The sequence below is a fragment of the Nelusetta ayraudi genome, unplaced genomic scaffold (genome assembly GCF_046127955.1).
Source record: "Nelusetta ayraudi isolate G7.1 ecotype Tasmania unplaced genomic scaffold, CSIRO-AGI_Nayr_v1 ptg000001l, whole genome shotgun sequence".
Lineage (NCBI taxonomy): Eukaryota > Metazoa > Chordata > Actinopteri > Tetraodontiformes > Monacanthidae > Nelusetta > Nelusetta ayraudi.
This window is the reverse complement of record NW_027466051.1, coordinates 1,940,001-1,965,778: the sequence shown is the minus strand read 5'-3', so window position 1 is coordinate 1,965,778 and position 25,778 is coordinate 1,940,001. Positions and strand designations below refer to the sequence as shown.

Sequence of the window (25,778 nt, the reverse complement as noted above, 5' to 3'; positions counted from 1 at the left end):
ACGGTCGTGTTTTATTTCCCCCGCTGCTACGTCTATACAGTCCGCCGCTCGCCGTGGCCCTCTGCCGGCTCGCCTGACTTTCATTTGTTTTAAATTCGGCTGTTATTTTGTGGAAATGAAGAAACGTAAGGAGCGCCGCGGAGTGCAGTCCAGCTCGGCGGCCGCTCACCTCGCCGGACTTGAAGGGGAAAAAAATACATCTGACCTTTTGGCACACAGCGAGCGCTTTCAGCGCCGCGGCCGTTTCACACAAAGCTACCCACATAAAAACGGCATCCAAAAATAGATGAAGAGCGTCGGCGTGCGGGAGAGCTTCTGAAAGGCCCGTTAGTTTGCCGGAGGTGAAGCCGTCCGCCTGAAAAACAACTTATCATTTTTCCTCAGCAAAAGCTGTTTGATGAGCTATTTGTTGAGTAAACCGTGCAGGAGGAGGAGGAGGAGCCAACAGGCTCCTCAGCCTGCCTTCATCCTTGTCCGCAACCCCCTCTTTCCCCCCCCCGGGGGGCCACTTCCACGAATAAAAGAAGGAAGCTAACGTGTGGCTTGTTTGAAGTGACTACAGAAGGAGAAGAAGAAGAAACAGACTTCTGCTCGATGTGTGTTTTTTTTGTGGCGTGGCCTTGCAACCATCTGTTGAGGCCCAGTGTGTGTCTGTGTCTGTGGTCATGATGGCGCTTGCGTTAGATTCTCCAGCCTTCCTTCCAACTTCATGGTACAGTTTGATTGCGCTCGCAGCGCTTTGGGGCCGCTTGGATCACTGTGGCGGGGAGAAGAGAACTGCAGTGGACTTTCCACCAAGATTCTACACAAGTATATATCATTTTAAGAATATATTGGAAAAGAATAAAAAAAAAACCTGACTAAAGTTGTGTTGCAGCTCCTGCTGTGGGCCTGTTTGTTCAAGGATCCGTGTTCCAACAGTGTGAAAGCCTCTTGATGCATCTCTTGTATCTCTTATCTGAGATCTGGAGCCTCTTTGTACATCAGGCTTCTCCTCTTCTGAGCACCTCACTCAAGCCTCCGGGTTTCTTTGTGGTTTCCACTTGACATGGGTTCTTCCTCCATCAGTGGGGTCAGTGTGACCCCCATCCAGCCTCCAGCTGTCCTCCTCAGCAGTGGAGCAATATGGGGGGAGGGGGAGGGGTTTCTGAGAGGCTCTGAGAGGTACAGTTTCAACGGCGGCGATCACAAGAAGGTTTTTGTTATCGCCGTCCTGGACGCCTCCACCTGGCCGCTGCTATCTGTTGGTCCATCTTTTTCAAAGCACCGCAACAGGATCCTCAGCTAGAGGACAGCGAGCTTTGTGGAACCCAGCAGCAGCAGCGGTTGTGTAGATAAACCCCAGAGACATTGGTGTTCTGACTAGTCTGTTTCCCACAGTGAAGGACTGCAGCTGGGATACAGCGGTAGGAAATGATCTGCACGCTAGCTAGAGCACACCCAGCAGTACCAGCTCCATCCTCAGGGGCAGTGTTGAGCAAGAGATGTTGTGTGACTTGATGTAAAGTGTGTGTATAGAGTGTGACAAAAGTGTTCCGGGGTGCAGGAACAGACAGGAAGCACAGAGCTGGAAATCAATCAGGAATCGGAAAAATGTCTGAACAAAACTAGCTCCCTCTAGTGGAGAATTTGTCCGTCAGTAGCAACGGGATGTATGTGCTTCGTGTATGCTTGTAAGAATCAAAGCTTGTGTGTGTGTGTGTGTGTGTGTGTGTGTGTGTGTGTGTGTGTGTGTGTGTGTGTGTGTGTGTGTGTGTGTGTGTGTGTGTGTGTGAAGGAAGCAAAAACCTGCTTCAAGACCACCTGATGATTGTGGAGGGAGCTCTGCAAGCAACAACATTGTGACATTTAGACTGGATGTAAAGAATTCCTGCCTTGCCACCGCTGCACCAAACCAAAGTTTAGTTTACAAGCTCACCTCGTTTGTGGAAGAAGAGCACCCGTCAGCAGTTCAACAGCCTCGACCTCAGGAACTTCTCCCCCTAAACGTCCTTGTTGCTGTTAGCATTCCTGCCCCACTTGATGCAGAGCTGTAGACCGGGCCGCTGCTGCCGCCGCTGCTGCTCTCTGGTTCTGGATGTGCGATTGCGTAGTTGCATCGGTATCAAAGCCGGATGGCCACATGTGGCGGTGCGAGGGGAGGTTTTCACAGAGCCCAGCGTCAGGAGGGTGATCATTACAGGACTGAACTCAGAGCGCACATCTGCTGGCTGCGCACGCACTCCTCACACCGAAGTGGTCCACTTCTTAGATGCATGTATATACACAAGCCCAGTTTCTGTCTGGTGGGAAAAAAGTTTTATTGTTATATATCAACAAGGAGGCAACGTGTGGGTCTGCCAACACACTTGAATGGCTGATTGGGTTGCAGTTGAGGTGTGAACAGAGCGTGTTGGCTGTGGAAGTGACTGTCCTAACTTTACCTCACTGCTTCACAGCCCTACTAATAGGCCTGGACGATTTTGGTCAAAAATCAAATCCTGTTTTTTGTTGTTTTTTTTCTCTGAAAACTCAATTTTCGATTTTGATTTTTTTTGGCAGTAGAAGAAGTCTGTTGTTTAAAAAGGGGGCGCGGAGGGAGCAGCGCACTGTTGACAGCACCTAGATCACTCACTCAGTCTGAGCGTCTGCACACAGCAATTTGTAGTCCTGCTTAAAAGTGAACCAACGGCAAAGTGGGTCCATTATTTTTCACTTAGCAATCGACTTGCCAATAAATGGAAAACTCATACCGATTTGTTTTTTATTTATGTTTTTGATTTTGATTGGGGGTGTGACATTTTTATCTCCGATACCCAGGGAGCACTTGCGACATGAGACTACGACACATCGTTCAAAGCACTACTGAGTCTCGTGACGTTTCTCGTTAAATATGTTACAAAAACGGAACAAGTCCATGTCATACGCAACTTCACTACGCAACAGGCAGTGGCGAGGGCAGCGTACGGAATCACTTCCTGGTTTTAACATCTGCTGTAGCTAGCTAGGACAACTACAGATATTAGTAAACAAAGGTAGCCAGTTAGCATGGCAGCTAGTTGGTCAGAAACACCGGTCTTTCGTCCTCATGTACAACCCGCAAAGCAACACACTGCTCCCACTCTGGCTTGTGGTGTTTGCCAGGTGTTGAAATGAGTTTGTCGTGCTGCAGTCATTAGCAGATACCGCCTTCAGGCATTCTTTGCAGCGGGGAGTTGTGGCGCACAGCCTGGTAGCATGTGAGAGGAAAATCGATATTACGATTTTCCTTTTTTCAACATTGTCTTGGCTGAAAAATCCGATTTCGATTTAAAATCGATTAATCGCGTAGAATTTTGTTTCTGTAAATCATGTGATGTAAATCAATTCCTTTAGGCTGGTTTATTGTCGCCTATATTTGGAAGAAAGTTTTGATCGTTTTTTTTTTCCTTCTATCCTGCCTAATGTGGGTCGGTCACATGATCCCAAGAATAGATTTGTGGTATTCAGCCATGGTGCCCATCAATCACAGTGTCATTCATCATTTTCACTGCACTTCCATTATCAAGTTGCTGAATTCATTTTATTTAATGGAAGCTGAATGGTGGGAGGTCTTCGGTGAGGCTCGTGTCCATCAGAGGTCCTTGATTCATAAAAAATAAAAAAAAAAAGGAATTAAAAGAAGCATCAGGATTGGATTGTAGTTCATGGAACGCCGCCTGGTCTGTGGGAATGTTTTTAATCAGGCTGGTGTGTGTGAGGTGGGACTGCCCAGGGCCATCAGGGGAGCCTGGGCACATTCTTCAGCCTCTCTTTAAACTGGATCCTCCCAGTCTGATAGAACCACTCTGCCCGGCTCATGGCTCTGCTCTGGGCCTGGACGGTGAGGGGAGTTTTTTTTTTTTTTTTTCTGTTGGAGAGGGGGCGCTCACCATCGCACATTAGACTTTCTGATGAAGGGGGAGGGGGAGGGGCTTCACTCCTCCAGCTTTATTCCTGCAGGACAGCAACAAGCCAACCAGCCAGTCTCTCTTGCGCTGCTGCTGAAGCTGCTAAATGCAAGTTCACGTTTCTCCCTGTGGTTTCCCTCGCCAGTTTTCCTCTCCGCATTTGCGTTTGCCGGAACGAAAATTGCAGCTTTTCTGCTGGGGTTTTTTTTTTTTTTTTTTTGCATGTTGTCTCACTCGAACGTCCTTGAGTGTTTCACAGTGGCTCCGAGAGCTCTCAAGTGCTAACAGATGTTGTCTGTCCACGTTCCCCTTGAAGAAGGAAGCCACATCGTCCGAGCTGGCTGCTTCTTCTTCTTCTTCTTCTTCTTCTTGCTTTTCTTAGGCCTCCTTTGTGTTTGTCTGTTCTGCCTCTTTCAATCTGCCCTCTTGCCTTTGAATCCTATCGAGTGTGCTAAGCTCAGGCTGTGCCGCTGCGTCCCTGCAGGTCTGGATGCGGAGCTCTTCTACGTGCGCGACGACGTGGTCAACCTCTACGCCCTGTCCTTCATCCTGCCCGTCCCCAGCGACACCAGCAGCCTCCACTTCACCTGGTACTCCAAGTCAAAGGTGAGCGCTGGCACCTGCACACCTGTCCGGTAGGCAGGAGGCATCACTGCTGGTGGAGATGGTCGGTGATGATCAGTCAATGGGCGCCTCCCACTTGGCACCAATGAAATACATCCAGCAGGATTTGTAGAACATTCAGTGTGTGTGTGTGTGCGTGCGTGCGCGCACGCGCGTGTGCGTGTGTGTGTGTTCTGGTGTCTGACCTTCTTCACTGTGTGTGTTCAGGTTGACTACCGGCTGGGATTCATCACAGAGAACCCCGCCACAATGAACCAACCACGGAGCAACATCTCCAGCCAGGGGGAGGTTCCTCACCTTCCCTCAGGTTCGTTCTATTGTCTCCCTCCTGGTTCTCGTGTTAGATTATCGACGCTGGTGCAGATGATGGAAGTGGGGGGAGGAACAGGGGAGGAGCTCCTTTCCACAAGGTTTCTGCCTTATTGGCTCTCCACATGTGATTCATATGACAGATATAAGTTGTGAGAGTGCAAAAAAACACTGTTCAAGTTCAAATATAACGCAGTTTTGGCAAACTGCCTCTTTTAACCAAATAAAAACACAAACCAAAGCAAACAAAAACACATTTATAAAACAAAATAACGTTTTTGTGGCCCATTTTATTTGCTTAGACATTTCTCAGTTATTTCCTCTCAAAGCTCAGAGTCAGAAAATAGCCAGACTTGCTCTACATATATCCAGTTCAGATGTATTTAAAGCAGATTGATGTTTGCTCACACTTGGGAGTCAGGTGTGCAAAAACATCATCTGTGAATGAGGGCCCACGTCTGTCAAAACTGCTGCTGCAGTGCACGGCGTAGCGGTGCGCTCGCTAGCTTTCATCCATCCAGTCGGAGAGAGAGTCTGACTGAGAGAGGCTGTCACTGTTTGCATCATGACCTGGAAGACCCAGCAACAACTGCACACAGAGAGTGAGAGTCAGTCACCTGGTTCGCTAATGGTTGAAAATGTACTGAGTCAGCCAGAATAATGTGGACACACATTAGGAGAAGACAAACTTGCAAAAACATTTCAATACCAAATTCATTCAAACATCACAAGATTATTGCAAGTGACCTTTGGCCCAAGAAGTGAACTACTGCTTGGATAACTGCTTGCACTCAGTAAAAGCCCATCCACTGGGATACAACAAAATTGTACAACAGCTATAAATTTCTCACTAAGGTGCAATAGCTGAGTGTGTAGCACATGTAACTACTGTTCATAATATGTAAATATCTTTCTCTTTATTTTTCTGTTTATACCTACAGATATTTTATTTTTGTCTAAATCTGTAGTTAATATAATTCTCGATCTTTTGCACTGTAGTTTTTTTTTTTTTTTTGCTGCTGTAATTATGCAAATTTCCCCACCGTGGGATCAATAAAGGTCCCTCTTCTTCTTCTTCTTCTTCTTCTTCTAACGTTGGCCAAAGTGTCCAATGGGATTGCTGCACATGCATTTTCAATTTCTTGTCTACGGGTCAACTCCCAATGTAGTTGGTTTCATTATCGTAATTTGATCAAACTTCGAAAGAGCTTTTAAAATGTATAGACGTACTTACACAAATGAAACATTTATGCAGGGTTTTCTTTTGCTAATGTGTGTGTGTGTGTGTGTGTGTGTGTGTGTGTGTGTGTGTGTGTGTGTGTGTGTGTGTGTGTGTGTGTGAATACATTGTTTTGGCTCACTGTGTATAACAGCGTATGCATGCTAATGTGTGTGTTTGTGCAGTGTTTCGAGTGGACCTGTTCTGCTCGGGCAAAGTGGACGGCGAGGCGGTTTTGACCATCCAGCTCAACGTGACCATCCAGACCAACAACTACACAGTGCTCAACTTCAAGAGGAGGAAAATGTGCTACAAGAGTGAGTCTCCCAAGAGCCCCCCCCACCCCCCACCCCCCCACCCACCAAGCTGTGTGCCGTGTGAGCTGCTCAATTCAAACTGTCTCCGTGTCTCCAGGAGTGGACCCCGACTCCAGAATCTCCCTCCCCACCATCAACAACACCGTCCCGCGCCCTGCTGAGCGTAAGCATCACCAACACCACGTCAACCTGCTGCACTCGCCGTCCCTGCTTTCACCACCGGCGAGGCCGCGGCCTCTCCGCGTGGACAGAGTGCGCGTTAGTCAAAACATTTCAGCGGCAGAGTGGGTGATGTCAGAGGAGCCGGAGGGGGAGATGTTTAGTCTCCCCCTCTGTCAGCTCACCCAGGCCGGGTTTATGCAGAGGTGTCCATTAACAGGATGTGGGACCTTCTGCTTGGCCGGAGCCGAGGAGCCTCCAGGCCCTCGGAGGCTTTCAGAACACAGGAGAGGGGAAAAAAAAAAAAAAGAAGCCTTTTAAGATCTTCAGAATAACTCGGGCTGCGTAGTGGAGCCCCCGGTGGTGCACTTAAGAGTTTCTTCACCTCAATGTATCTATATCAGCGTTTCTCAACTGGTGGGTTGCGACCCAAAAGTGGGTCGTGGATTCGTGGGAAGTTTCCCCCCAGTTTTTTTTTTTTTTTTTTTTTTTTTTTTTAAGATTTACATTTAAGATAAAATGTTGGGCTTTGGTTTTGCTGGAAACACAATTCAATTCAACAATTTCACTAATTGATGTACTAAACATGATAAAAGTGTGCTAGCATTTTTCTTTCTGCAGAATAAATTTGAGGGAATAAGTTTGGGTTGCGACTAGGGATGTGCTGATCCGATCATTTGGATCGGATCAGCACGGATCAGCATATTTTATTAGATCAGTGATCGGCCGACCTGCGTTCAAAATCCCCGACCTGATCTTGAAATATATTTATCACGTTCCATTTCTCGTTCGCAATGTATTCTACGCAGTCGAATGCAGACCCGCAGCGAAATGCAAAGTCTGCAGGCTAATGGTTTCACGTGGTGGCAGCAGCAACAGAGCTGCTTATAACACGACTAATTTAATTCGGCATCTCAAGAAACAGGAAGCAGAAGATAAGGAATACAGCGCTGCTACCGAATGAAAAGCAGGTTGAAGCAGCAGACGCTGCTCGCCAGTTTAACAAAAGACAAGTTAGCTGTGTTAGCCGTGAGCTGCTACACTGATTTAAGTTTATTTGCTTTGGTGGTTTACTGTCACTGAAGTTACTGATTCATTTTATTTAAGAGTGCAGTCATCACCAAGCTCTGAACACACTTTAAAAATGAATATACCTACTTGAAGTTACATTTACATAATAATTATCTTTTTATTTTATTTATATATGGCTCTAGTCTTTTTTTTTTACCGAGCAGAGTGTCAAACTTCAGCTCCTAAATTGGTTACAAGTTTTGTATCAGTGGTTTACTGTAACTGAAGCTTACATTATATTTAGAAAGTCAACAACATTGTATTTACTGAGCAAAGAGTGAAGTCCTCACCAAGCTCCGAATGCACTTTAAAAACGAATGTCCTTAATTTATAAGCACAATTTTACATCATTATTTTTCATGTCTATGTTTTATTATAGTGTGCTGACTGTGTTCTTCACCTTGTAAAATAAACAAAAGGGTGAGGAAAAGCAAAGCATGGATTGACCACTGAAGCAAACAATCCAATTTATTTTGCAATGCACCAAGAGAAACGTCTGAATCCAATGGATTCAGTTCATTCAAGGTAAGAAAAAAGATTGCATCAGGTGACCAAGATTCCAACTCCGTCTCTCTCGCTCTCTCTCTCTCTCTCTCTCTCTCTCTGTGTGCAGCAGTGGACGAAGTGAGTCCGCCCACCACTTCCACGCAGGTCTTCTACATCAGCGTGAGCGTGTGCTGCATCGTCATCTTCCTGGTGGCCATCGTCCTGGCCATCATGCACCTGCACAGCATGAAGCGGGTGGAGATTGAGGACAGGTCTGCGTCTCTCTCGCTCCGTCTTCCTCTGGCCTCACCCCAGCACCTGCCTGAACTCTGTTAGCTTGAAGCAGCACAGTTATCCTGATGCCTTTAACCTAGTTCTCTGATCTGATCACACAAAGTGAATTATTCCTAATGAGCCCATGGCAGGAAATTAATGTGTTGCTGATGCTGTGAAAAATTTTTTTTTTTTTTCGAATCGAATGACATTGACTAGACTGCTAAACGTGTCTACCAATGCAGTTTAGCAGAAGTCTCCTTCGCTGCTAATCCAAACTAAACACAACCAGCTCCAGAAGCTCAGCGTTTGTTTGTTTAGAATAAAGCCCAGATCAAGCTGTGCTTGAAGGTCCAGTGTGTCAAAATTTTAAGGAAGCCCGCCTGACCGCATGTTTCGTATTCAGGCCACTGTCAGGTTGGCTTTCTTAAAAAAAAAAAAAAAAAAAAAAAAGGCAGTTTAAAAGGTAGGAAAACCAAATAACTGTTATTGCACTGCGAGTTTACACTTTCATTAATGTATTCATGGGCAGTATGCTAAACTTTTAGCAATGACATTGTACCTCTCATCATAACTCGAGCATCAAAATCATAAATCAAATGAAACATTTTACACACTGGACCCTTTAACACTCTAAACAGTAACTACTTTATTGTTAAATGCCGTCTTCCCGTTCTGACCCTCTTGGCTCTGTCTCTGTCGCCCCTCCAGTGTGAGTGACAGCGGCAGCTCGCAGGGCCTGTCCCAGCCGTCCACCCAGACCACCCAGTACCTGAGGGCCGACACCCCCAACAACGCCGCCCCCGTCACCAGTAAGAGCCTCTCGCCGCACCGCCGCCACACCAGGAACCAAACCCTCAGACCCACACTGAATTTTTTTTTTTTTTTTAGCCTGGAAAACCAGTCAGTCGTCTGTCACCCCCCCCCCCCCCCCCCCCCCCCCCCGCCCCTCTCACGCCGGCATCCGTGCATGTGCTGCATGACTCCTGAAAATGGAATCACGGCCTGGAGAATGACCTGATGGCTCTAACGGGTGTCACAGGACCGCAGGCAGTGTCAGTGTTCCGTGTCAGGCCAAGAAGCTCGAGCACAAGCTGCCTTTTGTTCACAGGAAACTGATTCGGTTTCGGCGGGAAACAAAGTAGCGCCGCCGAATATAACGTGTTGTCGCCCAAAGTGATGGTGATTTTTTTGTTTTCGGTGAGCGGTGCAGTTTCCTTTGAATTCCAGACCCACTTGAAATGGTGCAAAGTTGAAATGTGAACCCAGTCTCCCCTTAAGCAAAGAAAACAAACCAGGTCATTTACAGGCTTTTTGAAATGTTCCCCCCTCATGTGAAAACGGTCTTGGGTGTAAAAATAAAGGGGGCGGGGACAGATTTTAGCCGAGAGAAAATACCTGAAACATTCTTGCTTTTTCTGCCAGAGAGCAAATTTTCTCTCCCGCATGTGAAAAACCACTGAAGTAGAAAATGTGCCGGCTTGCTTGACGCTTCAGTTGTGCGTCCCCCCTGCGTGCGCACGATGCGTTGCCAAGTAGGAAGTGACGTCATCATCTGCTCCACTGTCATTCCAAATCCCAAATGATTTTTTGTTGCTTGATGTTCATGGTTTGCCGCAAATAAAACACATTTGTGTAGTCGCAAACAACGCAACAACCTCAGCTCGTTTGCTAGCATGATTAGCTGTTTGGCCCATCCTGCTGTGGTTAGCATCGCCTCTCGCTCCAGTTTGAAGTAGGGATGGGCGATATGGACTAAAAGTTTTATCACGATAATTTCTGGCATTTATTGCGATAACGATAAAAGTGACCATAAAAAATCTAAAACAATTCAACTTCATGTTTTGGGATTTTTTTTTTAAACCACATATTTTTGAAACAGCACTCTAAAATAAAACGCGTTTACACGAAGCCGTATTTTAAAAAAAAGAAAATAAAAAAAAATCCCGTTTACGCGGATACGCTGGAAACGACTGAAAACGATGTAGTACCTATGCCCGGCCTGGTGTGGCGCCGCAAGTTTATTCCCTGAAGGCGGAAGAAGAAGAAGAACGCTTGAGGCACTCCGTGTGTACAGAAGCAGTAGCTCGCTAAAAACAAGCGCCACAGAGAACAGAACGAAAGATCGCTCTTGAAAAGACGGTGTGGATAAACGACAGAGTTCAACGTCTGCTTCGAGTAACTTTAGAACACAAAGCCTGAAAAGGTCCATGCTAAAATTGACTCGGAGTTGTGCCAGTAAAAGTTCGCTAACATTTTTGCGTTTCCTGCCTCAACATCCCGGTCCGCCGACCCAAAAGAAAATAAATAAAAACTAAAATAGGATGTTTGCAAATCGTTTGCGTGGTGTTTATTTTCACTTTGCACACAATCCACGATCGATTCTCGAGCACGGTGGGTACGCTATCAGCCCCGTGCTAGTTGTTGTGCGACACATGAGCTGCCAGCAGCAAGTGCGTTGCGCACGTAATTACGTCATCAACACGAGTTTATCCTTATTACCGCGAGAAGGTTTTTTTTTTTTTTTTTTTTTAACGTTGTATCGCAAACGCCGATATATTGCCCATCCCTAGTTTGAAGTGCTGCGCCACAAAAAAAAAAAAGAACCCGAGTGAGAACGCTGCATTGCAGGGAGTTTGCTGGTGAGCTTCTTAAGACAATTGCCTCACTCTGCATAACAACTTGCAATTTTAAAGGCATTGTAGAGAAAGCTTGGCTATAATGTGGCTGTAAAGTGTATTTCTGTTTTTTATTGAAAAAGCAAAGTTAGTCAGTATTATTTCAGTCCTACTCAAACTTTATATGTGTGTGTTTTGAGATGCATGGAAGCTTGGTTACATTCCTCTTCGTGTCTGTTTAACGGTATGAATTCACACAGAACGACACAGCAACAACATCATGGCTGCAGTTCACTGCGATTATGTGTGCGGCGCTCTGCTTGACTCGTGCGCGACCCTCTGTCGCCCTCTAGTGGACCCCGGCTGCAGCTCACTCCCTCTGTTTTGTTTGTCGCACCTTGCTTGGCCTTTGCAAACCTGCCGTAATGACGTCACAGCCGAGCTGCCTGCATGCCTGCCCCGCCTCTCCATGTTCTCCTCTCCTGATGGAATCAATTCACACACCCGGTCATCAACCAGCGGGGCGGGGGTCTTGATGTTTCCCCTCTCTCCCAAATCATCTTCTCACTGTCCACCTACCCCCCCCCCCCCCCCCACTCTCCGCCCCCTCCATCTGTCCTCTCCTCCTGTCACCAGACAACCACCCCGGTTCTGCACCCATTCTCCAGCTTGCTGCCTCCTCCTTCCAAAACGCTGGTGCCCCCCCACACGAAACCAAAAGTAAGTTCCACAGTCACTGCATCACAACGCCACACAGCCAGTGTGTGTGTGTGTGTGTGTGTGTGTGTGTGTGGGCGAAATTAATTTTGTTGCACGTCTGTCACCACCTGCATTTCCACCTCTGGTCGTTCATTTGTTGCGTTTTGTGCCCAAGTGTGTGTCTATCATGAAGATCGATCCACTTTTCAGCCTTTTCTGTTGTTTGTCTCTGTGTTATAATAAATGTAAAAAAATGAACATCATGGCCCTAAAGTCAGCGACCTTGAGAGTGAAGGCCGTACATCCTGCGCTTCACTCTTTTGTTTTCTCAGTTTTCTGTTCTGACACGACACATAACTGGATTAAAACAGAAGTTTCTGAGGTTTCTCCTGTTGGTCACTTGGGGGCAGTATTGGGCTGTTGTGCTGTGCAGCGCTGTAGTTCTTTTGAGTGTGAATGAGGGTGTGGGCCCAGCGTGGAGGCTCTGCGCTGTCGTTGCCTCCGTCGTGCAGCTCAGTGTGTGTGTGTTTGCGCAACGTCCCTCTGCACACACACACACACACACACACACACACACATGCGTTCACCAGCTTGTGTGTGTGTGTCGTCGTTCGCTCGCCTCTGTCTCTGGTGTTCATTGTGATGAGGATGAGGAAGGTGCAAACGTTTTCTGTGCAGATGTTTGACGCTTGACATCTGGATCACATGGGGCATTTTTTTTAACTCACAGTAATGTGTGTGTGTGTTCTCTCTCTCTCTCTCTCTCTCTCTCTCTCTCTCTCTCTCTCTCTCTCTCTCTCTCCCTCTCTCTCTCCCTCCTCTTGGCAGGTTACCCGTCATTGCGCATCGAGAAGAACGACCTGCGGAGCGTGACGCTGCTGGAGGCCAAGGCCAAGGTGAAGGACATCGCCATCTCCAGGGAGAGAGTCACACTGAAGGACGTCCTGCACGAAGGTACTGCTGCTCACTGCTGCCCCCTCTGGTCCCTCTGCTACCACCACCACCGCCGCTGCTTCGTAGAAGCGTTCCAGGGAACAACGTGCGTGTGAAAGAACATTTTCTTAGCTGGCGACGTCACAGTCATCTCTCCTTTGTGACGCAAACTGACACTCAGACACCGCAGGTGTTGGCACATTTCCTGTCGGAAACATCTGAGATGATTTGGGTTTTTTATTTTGGTCTCTTTTGTCTGTTTTTGCAACATGTTCCGTTTCTTCGCTGAGTTCCAGCTATGCAACGCTCGACCCTGTGCAACACTCTTTTCCATTACCCTTAGAATTGCGCGAAACCTAAATATCGCAATAAAAAACTGGTAATGGAAACACCTGAAATTCGGAAAACCTCTCAAATATGGCTAAAAGGTTTTGACGCCCTCATGAGGTGGTTTTTGAAAGAGATCGATATAGAGTTATAGCGCAAAGGTGTAATGGAAACACTTGTCGCCGGACATGAGGGGGTCACGTGACCAGTTCACTTCAAGTGACAATTGTGCGTTATGTATGGACGGAGGAGGAGACGGAATATTTAAGTAAGCAAAGAGAAAAATATAACAACCAAACAAACGTAAATAAACAAAAGCAAACGTAATTCTCGTAAATCTCGCGGGACGACATTTTACGAGAATTACGCCTTCTGCGATTCACACCGTTCAATGGGAACACCTGCAAATCGCAATTGTACATTGTAGAAATTTTTAGAAATTTTGCTTTTAGTTTGTAATGGAAACGCAGCTGCTGTGTAGGAATGTTGTTTCTCCTTCAGTTGATGAAGTTGATGAAGTTTTGGGCAGCCTGTCACTACCCTCACAGTACTGCAGTACTTGAACAGCAGCACCGGCCTGATCAGCCTTTATTTCGTAAAAATCTTTTCAGTGGTTCCCATCAGATTGGTGTGTGTGTGTGGCTGGGGGGAGGGGGGGGGGGTGTTGAAAAATAAACTAGGGATGCACAGTGAAACCAGTATCTTGTAGGGCTGCAGTTATCAAATATTTTGGTAATTGATTATTGTATGAAATATTCCATCGATTAATCGGATAAAACTTATCTTTGCTTCATTAAATCCCAATTATAAATATACAATAGAAAATAAGACTGATCTTATCAACTGAATAATAACAACCATTTTTTCCTTTTTAAGAAAAAATGACTTTTTATTGCATGCATATTATGCAAAGTTTTAAGTCAAAATTAAAACTTAATAAAAAATCAATAAAAAATCAATAAAATTACTTCCAACTTAACATTTTCTGATATACAAAATTAAATGAAAATAAATATAATTTCTTTCTCAGTCAGTACAGCTGCTTGTACAGAGGTGCAGGCTGGTGGTCTGAGCAGAAACTTGTTCATAAGAGGCTGAGAGATGGGGGGGGGGGGATGAATTACTTGATAGATGTTTTGAAGGCCAAATCTTTACTCCAAACCAAAATCAATAGAGTGTGCTATGATTAGTCTGTTAATAGCAGATCAGCACGCTCACAGCATATGTAATGTAATGAGAGTCGAGATCTACAAAGTAACTGCTGAGTTGTCTGTCATGACCTGGCTCATGAAACCATGGCGGATAGTTTAAATAAAGCTTCATCAAACAAATCATTTCAATTTGACCAAAAGAAAGCACAAAAAGCTTTGGGCTGTGTTAACTGAGGAGGAATCAGTGGTGCGGGGTGTGCACGGGTGGAACGTGTGTGAACAAATGTTGGGTGCAAGCAAACCTACCAAGGAGGGTACTCGGGAGGACCCGGACGAGACGGACGAACCCAAACCCGCCTCCCCGGTAACCACCTGGGACGGTCTAGCCTTTGCCGTATCTCCTGGTTGCTTCACCGCCGTTCCCTCCCGCTGGCCAACCCCGGAAGTGACGTTTTTATAGCATCAAGCCAGCCATTACTTAGCTTAGCTGAATTTTGGGGTATTGGTTTAACATAAATGGTGCTGGATGTTCAAATAAGTGAAGATTTTATATTTTATGTGAAATTTGAATTCTTAAATGTATCTTTCGCGTCTTTGCGAGTAGATGGCGCCATTTCAGCTGACTTCCCAGGATCCCAGGATACTTCGCAGCAGCACGCAAAGCATCCTGGGATACGGGAGGCCGCGAAGGATAGTAGCGGTGCGTCCTTCGAATCAGCTGAAAGGAGGGTGGATTTGGAGCGTCCTTGGAATTTTAGTGAACTGGGACCGGCCTTCGCGCAGTGTTGTGACGTAACTGGCCTTCAAACGCAGGCTTCCAAGGATGCAGACCCTGAATTGTGACACAGCCGTTGTCAAATGCGACTTTTGTGGAGTAAAAGTACAATTTTTTCCTCTGAGATGTAGCGGAGCAGAAGTAAAAGTATTAAAAATTGGAAATACTAACTCACTCAAGTGAAGAAAAACAAGAACACAAAAAATGTTATTTCAGTGCTTGAGTGTATTTTCCACACTATAAGTCTCACTTTTTGTTCATAGTTGGCTGGTCCTGCGACTTATTGTCCAGAGCGACTGTTTTTTTGTTTTTGTTTTTTTCCTCTTGATGTATTTTTTGACTGATGCGGCTGCACCTTCTGAGCAACCTAGAGTCCGGAAACTACAATAGTTATTTTCCACCACTGCTGAATGTTAGTCCAAGAAACGTTGTTATGAGTGAATTAGGACTAACGTTATCAACACTTACGTCATGGATTTGATGTTGAATTTACCTTGTCTCGGGTCGTCCGCTCATGTGGGTCTTATATTTTGAGGTGAAGTTGTGCTGTTTTGGCACAATGCTCCATCTTGTAGTGTACACACACCAAGATGTTGCCCCTGGATTTTTAATTTAAAGTGATCCCACACCTTCGACTGCTTCTGTCTCTTCCTCTTAATACTCTTCCTCTTTGCTCTTTTTCACTGTTTTTGGTCCGGGCCTCTGCTGTTCTGTCTTCTCGCAGCCAAACTCCTCACACACACACACACGCACACACACGCGCACACACAGACACACACACGTTGCCAAAAGGCCGCTTCCATCTTCTCCTGCTTTGCAGGGGCTGCATGGCCTGTGACGGAAGCTTGTTGTGTCACGCTAAAAAGAGTTGGTGTGAAACGGGAGCTTTAACTTTAATGAAACGTGGCTTCAACGCAGATGAAATTCCTCGATTACATTTTGTAATCGAGTTACTGAAATTACTCGAGGAACTGTTGCAGCCTCCACTCGCACTCCTAAAATGCGTGCCGATATCACAACAGTGATACCAGTTGTATATGTGTTGTTGCTGAGTCCAAGTTGAACACGATGGTGCAAAACTTCCTTTCATGCTCCGGCGGTCCGGAGCCGCCGAGCTGCTGCTGCTGCTGCTGCTGCTGCTGCTGCTGCTGCTGCTTCTGCTTCACCGGATTCAGTGCCATCATGGCCCGATGCAGCCGAGCAGGACTGCAGTCAGCTCGGCTCTCCGGGGGGGGGGGTTAGAGCGCCTTTCTCTCCTGATGATGCAACATTTACCCCAGTGTGTCTGCAGCTCGGTGGCAACACTTGTGGGTGTGGCCTTTCGCAGGAGTTCCTCTGATATTTGTTTGAGATGCTGTGTTCTTGCTAACCTACTTCATCATTCACGTTATGCAACGGGAGCTCTGACTGGACCTGCGAGATTTAAAAAAAAAAAAAGAAAGAAAGAATTTCTCAGTTGGGCTGTGGGATTAATAGACAGCTGGAGACTCTTTGTGCGTTCGATTGGCGCTGTATTAACTTTGACCCGCTGGCATTTCACCGAGCACAGTCAAGTCAACAGCGCAGCGCTTATTTCATAATCAGCAACTTGGTTTCGGCTCAGTTGGCAGTAAAAAAACCTGGACTTTCTCTCTTTAGGTGGCGTTTCACTCGTCTGGACTTCATGAACAGATGACAGATGCTTTGTTTTTTCGTTGAAAACCTCCAGTCGGCACCTTTTTTGTGGGTGTTGCACGTTTGGGTTTCAGTTTTTCTTTTTCTGATTGACCGAGGTCGAGCAGCTGTACGGAGCCCTTTGCCGAACCCTCTTGTGTAACTCCTTTTTGTGTTGTTCGGTGTGTGTGTGTGTGTGTGTGTGTGTGTGTGTGTGTGTGTGTGTGTGTGTGTGTGTGTGTGTGTGTGTGTGTGTGTTTGCAAGATCTTGCCCGTGCACATCCACCTGCGTCAAATCCTGCACACAAAAGCGGTGCAAACAGCACACGGAGGGAGACGGGGACTAATCCAGGGATTACAGGGCCTCCTGCCCGGCAGACTCCTCCGCTCTGCCGGCCGGCGGCAGCGGAGTTCTGCAGGTCCGGGCAGGTTCAGTGCCTGGGAAGGGGGGGGGGTGGGAGACGAGGAAGCACACACACACACACACACAACCCCCCGCACCACCACCACCAACCCCCAGTCGTTCTGCTTCGTCTCCTCTGCTGTCGAAACACAACGGCATCGTCGGCCTCAGGGCGCAGATTTTTCGAATGCAAGTCTTCGCTTCCCTCTCTCTCTCTCCCTCTCCCCCCCCCCCCCTCTCTCTCTCTCTCCCTCTCTCTCCGTCCATCCCTCTCCCACCCTCTCCCTCTCTCCCTCTCCCTCTCTCTCCGTCCCTCCCTCTCCTACCCTCTCCCTCTCCCTCTCTCTCTCCCTCCCTCTCTCTCTGTCCCTCCCTCAAAAGTGTCGGAGGCACTCCCGATGGCGCTCTGACTGTCAAAGGTCAAAGGTCGTCTCCACTCTCCATCGAGGCAAAACCCTGCCTTGGTCAGACGCTCTCAGTCCGTCTGTCTCTGTATCCGGTGCCTCAGGCTCCATCTCTCTCTCTCTCTCCCTCTCTCTCTCCCTTCTTTCTCTCTGCTCTGTGTCTGTCTCTCGCCCTTTTTTTTTAATCTGTCAATTAAAACTCTGTTTTGTGTCTCCGACAGGAACATTTGGCCGCATTTTCCTCGGTGTCCTCGTTGACGAGAAGGACCCCAGTAAAGAGAAGCAAGTCTTTGTGAAGACGGTGAAAGGTGTGCACTCCTCCTCGTCCTCCTCCTCCTCCTCCTCTTTTTCTTCTGCTTCTCCTCCTCTTCTTTCTTCTTCTCCTTCTACTTATCTGCCTTCTCCTCCTCCTCCTGCTCACCCTTCTTCTCTTCTTCTTCTTCTTCCTCCCATTTCCCATCCTCCTTCTCCTTCTTCTCCTTCTTCTCCTTCTTCTCCTCCTCCTCCTCCTCCTCCTCCTCCTCCTTGGCCGTTCCAATCAATCTGTCCACAGGTATGAATGTGTTTTGCCGTGATAGTGAGAGATGATTGAACAGAGAGAAAACATTGCAGCACCCACGGGGTGGAAGGCAACCAAGTGTAACACCATTATAGAAACGGATGATTGTTTGACTGAAGCCATTTTCACTTGTTCTTGATTTGTTGTTTTCTTTGTATTTCACAATATTGAGCTTTCCGTCGTCTTCATCGGTTTTAAATGCTACAGATCTTTCAGGAAGCCTCTCTGTTACTCACGGCATTCGGTCCGCACGCTATCAGAAAAAAAAAAAAAGAAGTAGCGAGTCACTTTTCCCTGCCAGTTGCCTTCTGACCTTTCCATTCTAGCCGTGTTTACTCAGGGAGGGGTGGATACCACCCGTTCAAACAATACCCTCATGCCAGCTCTCTTGTGTTTTTGTTAAGTTGTGCTTCCTCTTAGCGTCGCCTTTTGGGAAGGCAACACAAGCGGTTTCCAGTACTGCGGCAGAAACTCACGGATGCAGATTAAAAAAAACAACAAAAAAAAAAAGCAGCACTTTTGGCGCGAGTTCAGCGTCCTCGCCTGCGGAGGGTTGTTGACAGAGAAAGCAATACAAAAAAAGAAATCAAACATGACATGATAGTGGAGGGTTGGCGTGGAGTTCCGCTCTCCACCACAGCGGCGCGCAGGTCAAACTCATTGTGCGGAGTTGATCCGCCTGCTGACTGGACTCTGCTCTCTTGAATTGCTCAGATCACGCGTCCGAGGTCCAGGTGACCATGATGCTGACGGAGAGCTGCAAGCTTCGAGGACTTCATCACAGGTGAGTAGAAGGAAAAGGAACGCTGACTGATTTTGAATCAGTCAGCGCATGTATTTACATGTGTGATGAAGAAGAAGAAGAAGAAGAAGAAGAAGAATGCCACAGTGGGGGAATTTTCAGTTACAGCATTCAGTGCAAAGACTAAGATTAATACATTATGAGTCCAAAAGACAGAGGTTATATACACAGTGTTCTTACTGAGTTCCAGTGTCTATTTCACTCTGGAATCCTCCGCTGAATAAAAGCATCAGCTGTGTGTTTAACTGCAGCCATAAAAAAAGTGTCTGACAGCGGTGTAACGCGCGACCTTTGACCCGACTCACTCTTGTGAGTAACAACCGTCATACTGAACAATGCGACTCCCCCGTGTGTTGCGCTTGATTATGTTCCACTACCGTCTTTCATCATTTCTTACACAAAAAAAGAACCCCGTTGAAAGAAATGGAAGTGCAACCTTTTTTTTTCCGACAACGTCAGGCTGGACTCTGTGTGCATTTTCTGTTTGAAGGGGAAGGGGAAGGAGCCTGCCATCACGACGTCAGGCTCCTTCCCCTTTGTCAGATGACTGCTAGTGCACTCCCTTTTTTCCAAGAACATGAATCTACAGACTTGCAGGAACCGGATGGTCGTACAGATGGACGCTCTGTCGCACAGCCTGGTCAGAATCTTCTTCATTCTTCTTCTTCTGCGCCTCTAGGAACCTGCTGCCCATAAGTCACGTGTGCACGGAGGACGGCGAGAAGCCCATGGTGCTTCTGCCCTTCATGGCCTGGGGGAACCTCAAGCTGTTCCTGCGCCAGTGCAAGCTCGCCGAGGCCAACAACCCGCAGGTGAGCCGAGCCGCATTCAGACACGCCGACGACACCTCGGCGCATCTGACAGCCAATTAAAACTGACACCTGGCCCCCCACTGGAAGCCAGAAGATTTACAGCCTGATAAAGCGCTAACTGCTGTTTACAGCACTGGGTTAATGGCCCTGCGTGTAAAATTTGGCTTGATTTATTATTTTTTATTTTGGTGAAAGAGTTAAAGCGCATACTCGCAATACAATAAAAGTCATTTGGTTTTCCTACCCTCATATGCACAGGGCAATAAGGGTCTTGCTCCCAGTTAGCTGCCATCTTGCACCTCCATTTTTCAAGAAAGCCCTCCTGACAGTGAACTAAATATAAAACACTCTCTCTGTGTGTGTATATGTGTACACAATGTCTATATGTATATATATATATATATGTATATATATATATATATATACATATATATATATATATATATATATATATATATATATATATATATATATATATATATATATATATATATATATATATACACATACATATACACAACCAGTCAGAAGTGAGAATCTATGTAAATAGTCATTAAACTGAAAGAAAAACCATGGCATGAGAAGGTGCCAGCCGTGTAGCTCCTGGTGCTGCAGTTTTTTTTATTATTTTATTTTATTTTATTATAAATGTATTTTTATTCACTCCCCACGTATTGACAATCAGGCTTTTGTACAAGTTTTAACCTCGGGGCATCTTTGGGCGCTTGGCAGCGGCCAATCCAGAGCCAAGAAACCCAACCAACCAACCAACCAACCAACCAATCAGTCAACCCTGAGAGAAAGTGCAGCCGGAGCAAACAACAGCGCGCCCACAAGACGGAGCTTGCCATCGGTTTGCACTTATCAAAACCGCCGTGTAAAAAGTCTCAGAGAACAAATCAGCGCCTTTACGCTTGTCAGAAAAATCTCATTATGTCGTGACGGTCGGCGGCTGCCGGAGACAAAAGACGCAGTCATGAAGCGGCGCTGTTGCAATGCACCTCGACGCTATAAATCACACGTGTTTGGAAATCACACAACCAGTCGAGTTGAGATTTTTTTTTTTTTTTTTTTTTTTTGTAAAAGTAAACAGAAACTGGAGGGAACGATTTGAGGATTTTACCTTCTTATAAACATTCATGTTTCAGTTTTGTTTAGATTTTTTCTCTGCTGCCAAAAGCTGTGCAGGGCCCGTCTGATTTCAGAGCAAAAAATCCAGCGGATCATCTGGAAAAACTCCACCCGGCATCGTATTTCACCCGTCAAAATGAAGACACACCTCGCAACTCCTTCTGCCGCTCCTGAGTTGTAGGATTCGCTGGAGGGTTCCTGCTCCACTGCTGTCGCTCTTTTCCTGATCGTTGGATATTTGTCGATGGCGTCTCAGACACCTTTTGATTGCAGCCGTGCAGTCACTTAGTGTGTTTGTTCCATATTTATGTTGTTTAGGCGTGTTGTCCGACGAACAGAGATTGTGTTGTGAAAAATATCTGTTTATGTTACATTCTGAAATGTTCTGACCTCTGCAAATGTTCTGGCCTCTGATGGTCCAGAGCCAAGAATTTGTTTCCTCCCTCCTTGACAAATGAATTTGGAGTTGTATTACATGTCAGATAAGACTGATGCAGTCAAACGTGTGTGTGTGTGTGTGTGTGTGTGTATTTATAGTTCCTCTTACAGAGGAAGTTTGTGTATGTTGAAGTCTTCGCCGCAGGCCTTCCTCTGCAGACACACCTGCAGGCCAGGCCTTTGTTTTACGAGACTCAAAGCAACTGAACAACTTTTTAATGTTGCACTTTGTTCTGACTTATTGGATCCAGTCAGTCTTCCAGGCACAGTCCGTACAATCCGTTGACTCAAAGTCAAGACGGTTGAGTTGTTACGAATCCAACTCGTCAAACTGAACGAAAACACATTTCCACAGTTCTTGACATTTAGATGAATTCGGACCAAAAACTTTGTTTTTCCTTTTTATTTGGAAGGCACAAAATAACATCTTCTGCAGCTAAGCAGCCTTGAAATGGTGCCTTCAAATACTGTCCAAGTGTATTTTGAGCCTCATCTCATTCAAAGACGCTTGCAACTAATTGCAGAAGTCACTTATGAACTTCCTTCCTGCCTTTTGTAAGGATTCCCGGCCGTCTGTCTGTCTGGTTTCCTTGCAGGCCATCTCCCAGCAGGACCTGGTCTACATGGCCATCCAGATTGCCTGTGGAATGAGCTACCTGTCTCGCAGGGAGGTGATACACAAAGACCTCGCCGCCAGGAACTGCGTGTAAGCACCTCTTGACCCTCCTCTTCCTCTTCCTCTTCCTCTTCCTCCCCCTCCCCTTCCCGCCGTCCCTTTTTACCAGCAGCTTTCCAATTCCCAGTCGAGGTAAAGCCGTCTCTTCCCCTCTCCTTCCCGACAGCATCGACGACAACATGCAGGTGAAGATCACAGACAACGCCCTGGCCCGGGACCTCTTCCCCATGGACTACCACTGCCTGGGCGACAACGAGAACCGGCCCGTCCGCTGGATGGCGCTAGAGAGCCTGCTCAACAATGACTTCTCCAGCGCCAGCGATGTGGTGAGTAGTTAAAGGCCCGATTTATGATTCTTATTTTGGTAAAAACTTGGTATGATGCCCATGAATAAAAGTGTATAACCGCAGTACAATGAAAGTGATTTAGTTTCCCTACCCCTAGAACGGTTCTCATATATATATGTAAGAATATACATAGAGCAACAAGGGTCTTGCTGCCAGTTTGCTGCCAACTTGCACCTCCATATTTCTAAGGAAGCCCGGTGTGGACAAGCCAGCTGCCTGACTACACCAGTTTTGGGTGCGCAGGCCACTGTAGTTCACTGGCAAGCTCAGGAAGGGGAGGGAGAGCGAAAGTGCGCTGCAATCTAAAATGTCACCTCTCGATGTCGCTGTTCCTTCTTCAAGATCTCCAAATATTACACACTTAACCTTTACGTACTGACGGACGACTTAGCGTGCTGCTGGCGATACAAAAAAAAAAAAAAAAGAAGATCCCAGCAGGAAACTGAGTGGCAGCGAAGGTGCTGCAGGAAATGGCAGCGGGCCACGGGCGCATGCCTGCCGAAGGTGTCGTCGGGAAGGGAGGAGCGCTGCGAGGACTCCATCCTGCCGGTCAGGATGCCCGGCCAATCCTCAGAGACACCAGTCAGCAGAGCTGCTGCCTCCCTCCACATTCCTGCCGCTGTCCCCACAATCCCCCCTCTGCCCTGAGGGGAAGGGACTGGGGAGGCACGAAGGAGAGCACGAGTTCTTGCTTTTCAGCACTCACCGATACCGATACAGAGAAGTTAATCAGAAGATTGAAATGGCTTCATGACACATGTTCTGTTATTTGAACAACTTTCCTCGCCGTGTTTTTCTGTTTGGGGCGACTGTCACTGCAGCGCAAATTTAACAAAATTGTCAGACACATGCATATACGACCGGTATCAGCGTCGTGGTATCGGCAGCTATTTTGCAAGAATGAGTCGAGTACCCAACCCGGTATTGGTACTGATACCCGATACCTGGTATCAGTTCATCCCTAGTTGTCACTGACCCTCACAAGGGGGCGGGGCCAGGATTTGATTATATACTGTTGTCTTCGTGATCAGAACACGTGCCAAACAAGTGAGTCACGTCTGATGCGCATCCTGCAGGAACTCTTGCACAACTGGGTGAAAGGTCAGGTGAGGTCAGGTCAGGAGGAAGAACGATTTGCAGGACTTCCAGGAGTCGTTGAGTCTCAAACCTTCAAATTTGCAACAAAAAAAACCCCCAAAAAAACAAAACACATTAAAGTAGGAAAAACCTCAAGTTTATCCTGACTGAGCGGAATTTAAATTGGGACGATTTGAGGGGAGCAGGAACTGGAGCTGAATCAGAATGGTATAATGTTCAGGTGTGTGTGTGTGTGTGTGTGTGTGTGTGTGTGTGTGTGTGTGTGTGTGTGTGTGTGTGTGTGTGTGTGTGTGTGTGTGTGTGGTATTGTGTTGTGTTGTGTTGTGTTGTGTTTTCATGGAGTGACAAGGAATTCCTAATTTGTTCAGGGTCACTTTCTGCACCGCTGACCGGAGATACGTCTCGGTATTTCAAGCAACACGCTGCTGTTCCTTCTCCGGAATGGGCGGGAGGGTGGGTGGGGGGGTGTCACAGGGGAAGGTCAGCACAATCAAAGGGTGGGTCCTCACTCCCCCAAACAAAACACGTCGCAACGCTAGACTGCTGACTCGCGCCGCTCCCACCGCTTGAACAAAAACAAAAAACAAACTTGGAGCAACGACAGAGTTCCCAAATAAGCGAATGTACGTAGTGTCACTGCGTTGTCGCGCCCGGCTGTTGCTGCTGGATGAAAGTCTGTGTGCACTCTGGTCGTCTCGGCAGTGGGCCTTCGGAGTGACTCTGTGGGAGCTGATGACGCTGGGACAGACCCCCTACGTGGACATCGACCCCTTCGAGATGTCGGCCTACCTGAAGGACGGCTACCGAATAGCACAGCCAATCAACTGCCCCGACGAACTGTGAGTTGGCTTGGCAGAGCATGTAACACACACACACACACACACACACACACACACTTGTCCATTTGTCAAGGACAAGTTCATTACATGAGTAAAATGTGATGGATCTATTTTCAGTTCCAGACCCTTTTTTGGTTTTAAACTATTGCAAAAAAAAAAAAAAAAAAGAGAGAGAGACGGCCACTTCGTCGTTTGTCAAGCTGCTACTTCAGACCTTACATGGAAGTGGCGGCGGTGCCGAGACGTGAGCTGGTGAAACCTGAATCTGCCGGGGAGATGTGAAATCAAAACGCCACAGCAGCCGACAACAACACACAAACACGCACGCACTCGCGTCATTTTAATGAACGGCTGCAGCCGTCTCAATCTTCTGTGATTCATCATTTAAGAATAACTTTGGGATGCCGCGTCACAATCTATAAAGTTAGTAGAAGAAAAAAAAAATACCCGACTGGCTCCAGCTGTGCGATGATGGTGTGTTAAGTGTCGTGTCATTTTTACATTTGTGTACAAACATATACTAATTTAAATGCAGAATTTACAGGATAAAAGGTTTTAAGTACTGGTGTCTCTTTTGGAAAAGGTTGCTGTCTTTTTCTTTCTTTCTTTCTTTCAAACTGATGATGCGTGAATTCTTAATTGGGTTTTCTCTCGCCGGTGTGGCTTACAGGTTTGCAGTCATGGCCTGCTGCTGGGCCCTGGACCCTGAGGAGAGGCCCAAGTTTCAGCAGCTGGTTCAGTGTCTCACAGAGTTTCACGCAGCGTTGGGCGCCTACGTGTAAAAGCAAACAAAACAAACAAATGAACAAAAAAAAAAAAAAGGTTCTTTCCTCTCTGTGTTGGAGGCCAGAAACCCTGGAAGCTGGTGGACATTACTCACACGGAAGACAACTGCAGAACTGTGCCTTATCAAGAGGAAGAGCAGATTTTTTTTTTCTTTAACTTTTGTACAGTGTTTGGAATTCTCATATAGCTGAAATACCTGTTTTTTTTAAATAGCAAAGCGAGAGAACTTTGTGTTTTATATCGGTTTGATGTGCTGCGGTGCGCGTTCTTCATCCTGATCCATGCCAGAACGTTCAAGGCCATCTGCATGTCATCAGAATTTTTTAAAAATGTCATTTTTAAATTTTTTGCAATGAAAATGCTTCCAGCTGCCTCCTTTTTGAGTCTTTTTTTAATTTTTATTTTATTTTAAGAATTTTTACCGGTTTGTAACTGATGTGGACACAGAATGATCCAAGCCGGCCCGGTACGAAGGGGAACCCTGGAACTAGATTCTTGGATTCTTACTTTCCTCACGCCGCAGCGTTTCCTCTCCTCACTGATCACATGTAGATTTGCTGCCACACATAATGAGCATCAGCAACGCGAAGCTACACGAGCGAACTGACATCTCCTCAAAAGCTGAGATCAAGTTTTTTTTATTATTTGTTTTTAATCCATTTCCTATTTTTCTACCACATGAACTTTCATCGCATTTTTTTTTTTTTTTTTTTTTTTTTTATGAAGCTTGATTTGTTCTGCGTCAGAACACAGACCATTACAGAGGATTTGTTTTTTTTCTGTTTGTTTTTTTGACTGATCTTATTTTTTTTTTAATGTTATTATTTGTATTTAGATCACTAATAATCACTGTGAACATAAAAAGCTGCCTACTAGCTGGTCTAATCCTGTTTTTTCCCCTACCAGGAATGTCTGTGTGTTTTGGTCACTGCATGTTTAACTACAGTTGTACATTGCTTCC

The 25,778-nt window shown here is 46.4% G+C and overlaps 1 protein-coding gene across 2 annotated transcripts in view; it reads left to right on the top strand.

Annotated features, from left to right (window-relative positions):
• Positions 1–25,778, top strand: part of ryk (receptor like tyrosine kinase) — a 32,764-nt gene that overhangs the window by 6,942 nt on the left and 44 nt on the right. Inside the window, exons 2-16 of one of the 2 annotated variants that reach the window (XM_076024274.1) lie at positions 4,393–4,514; positions 4,740–4,839; positions 6,246–6,377; positions 6,475–6,540; positions 8,221–8,365; positions 9,078–9,178; positions 11,621–11,704; positions 12,512–12,637; positions 17,551–17,637; positions 18,603–18,672; positions 19,370–19,502; positions 21,668–21,777; positions 21,914–22,073; positions 23,895–24,031; positions 24,702–25,778. The exon at positions 24,702–25,778 is cut by the window's right edge and continues 44 nt beyond it. In XM_076024274.1, coding sequence (XP_075880389.1) covers positions 4,393–4,514; positions 4,740–4,839; positions 6,246–6,377; positions 6,475–6,540; positions 8,221–8,365; positions 9,078–9,178; positions 11,621–11,704; positions 12,512–12,637; positions 17,551–17,637; positions 18,603–18,672; positions 19,370–19,502; positions 21,668–21,777; positions 21,914–22,073; positions 23,895–24,031; positions 24,702–24,813 — 1,685 coding nt within the window. In that variant the 3' untranslated portion in view covers positions 24,814–25,778. The remainder of the gene's footprint in view (positions 1–4,392; positions 4,515–4,739; positions 4,840–6,245; positions 6,378–6,474; positions 6,541–8,220; positions 8,366–9,077; positions 9,179–11,620; positions 11,705–12,511; positions 12,638–17,550; positions 17,638–18,602; positions 18,673–19,369; positions 19,503–21,667; positions 21,778–21,913; positions 22,074–23,894; positions 24,032–24,701) is intronic. The other variant, XM_076024351.1, reaches the window with a different exon arrangement.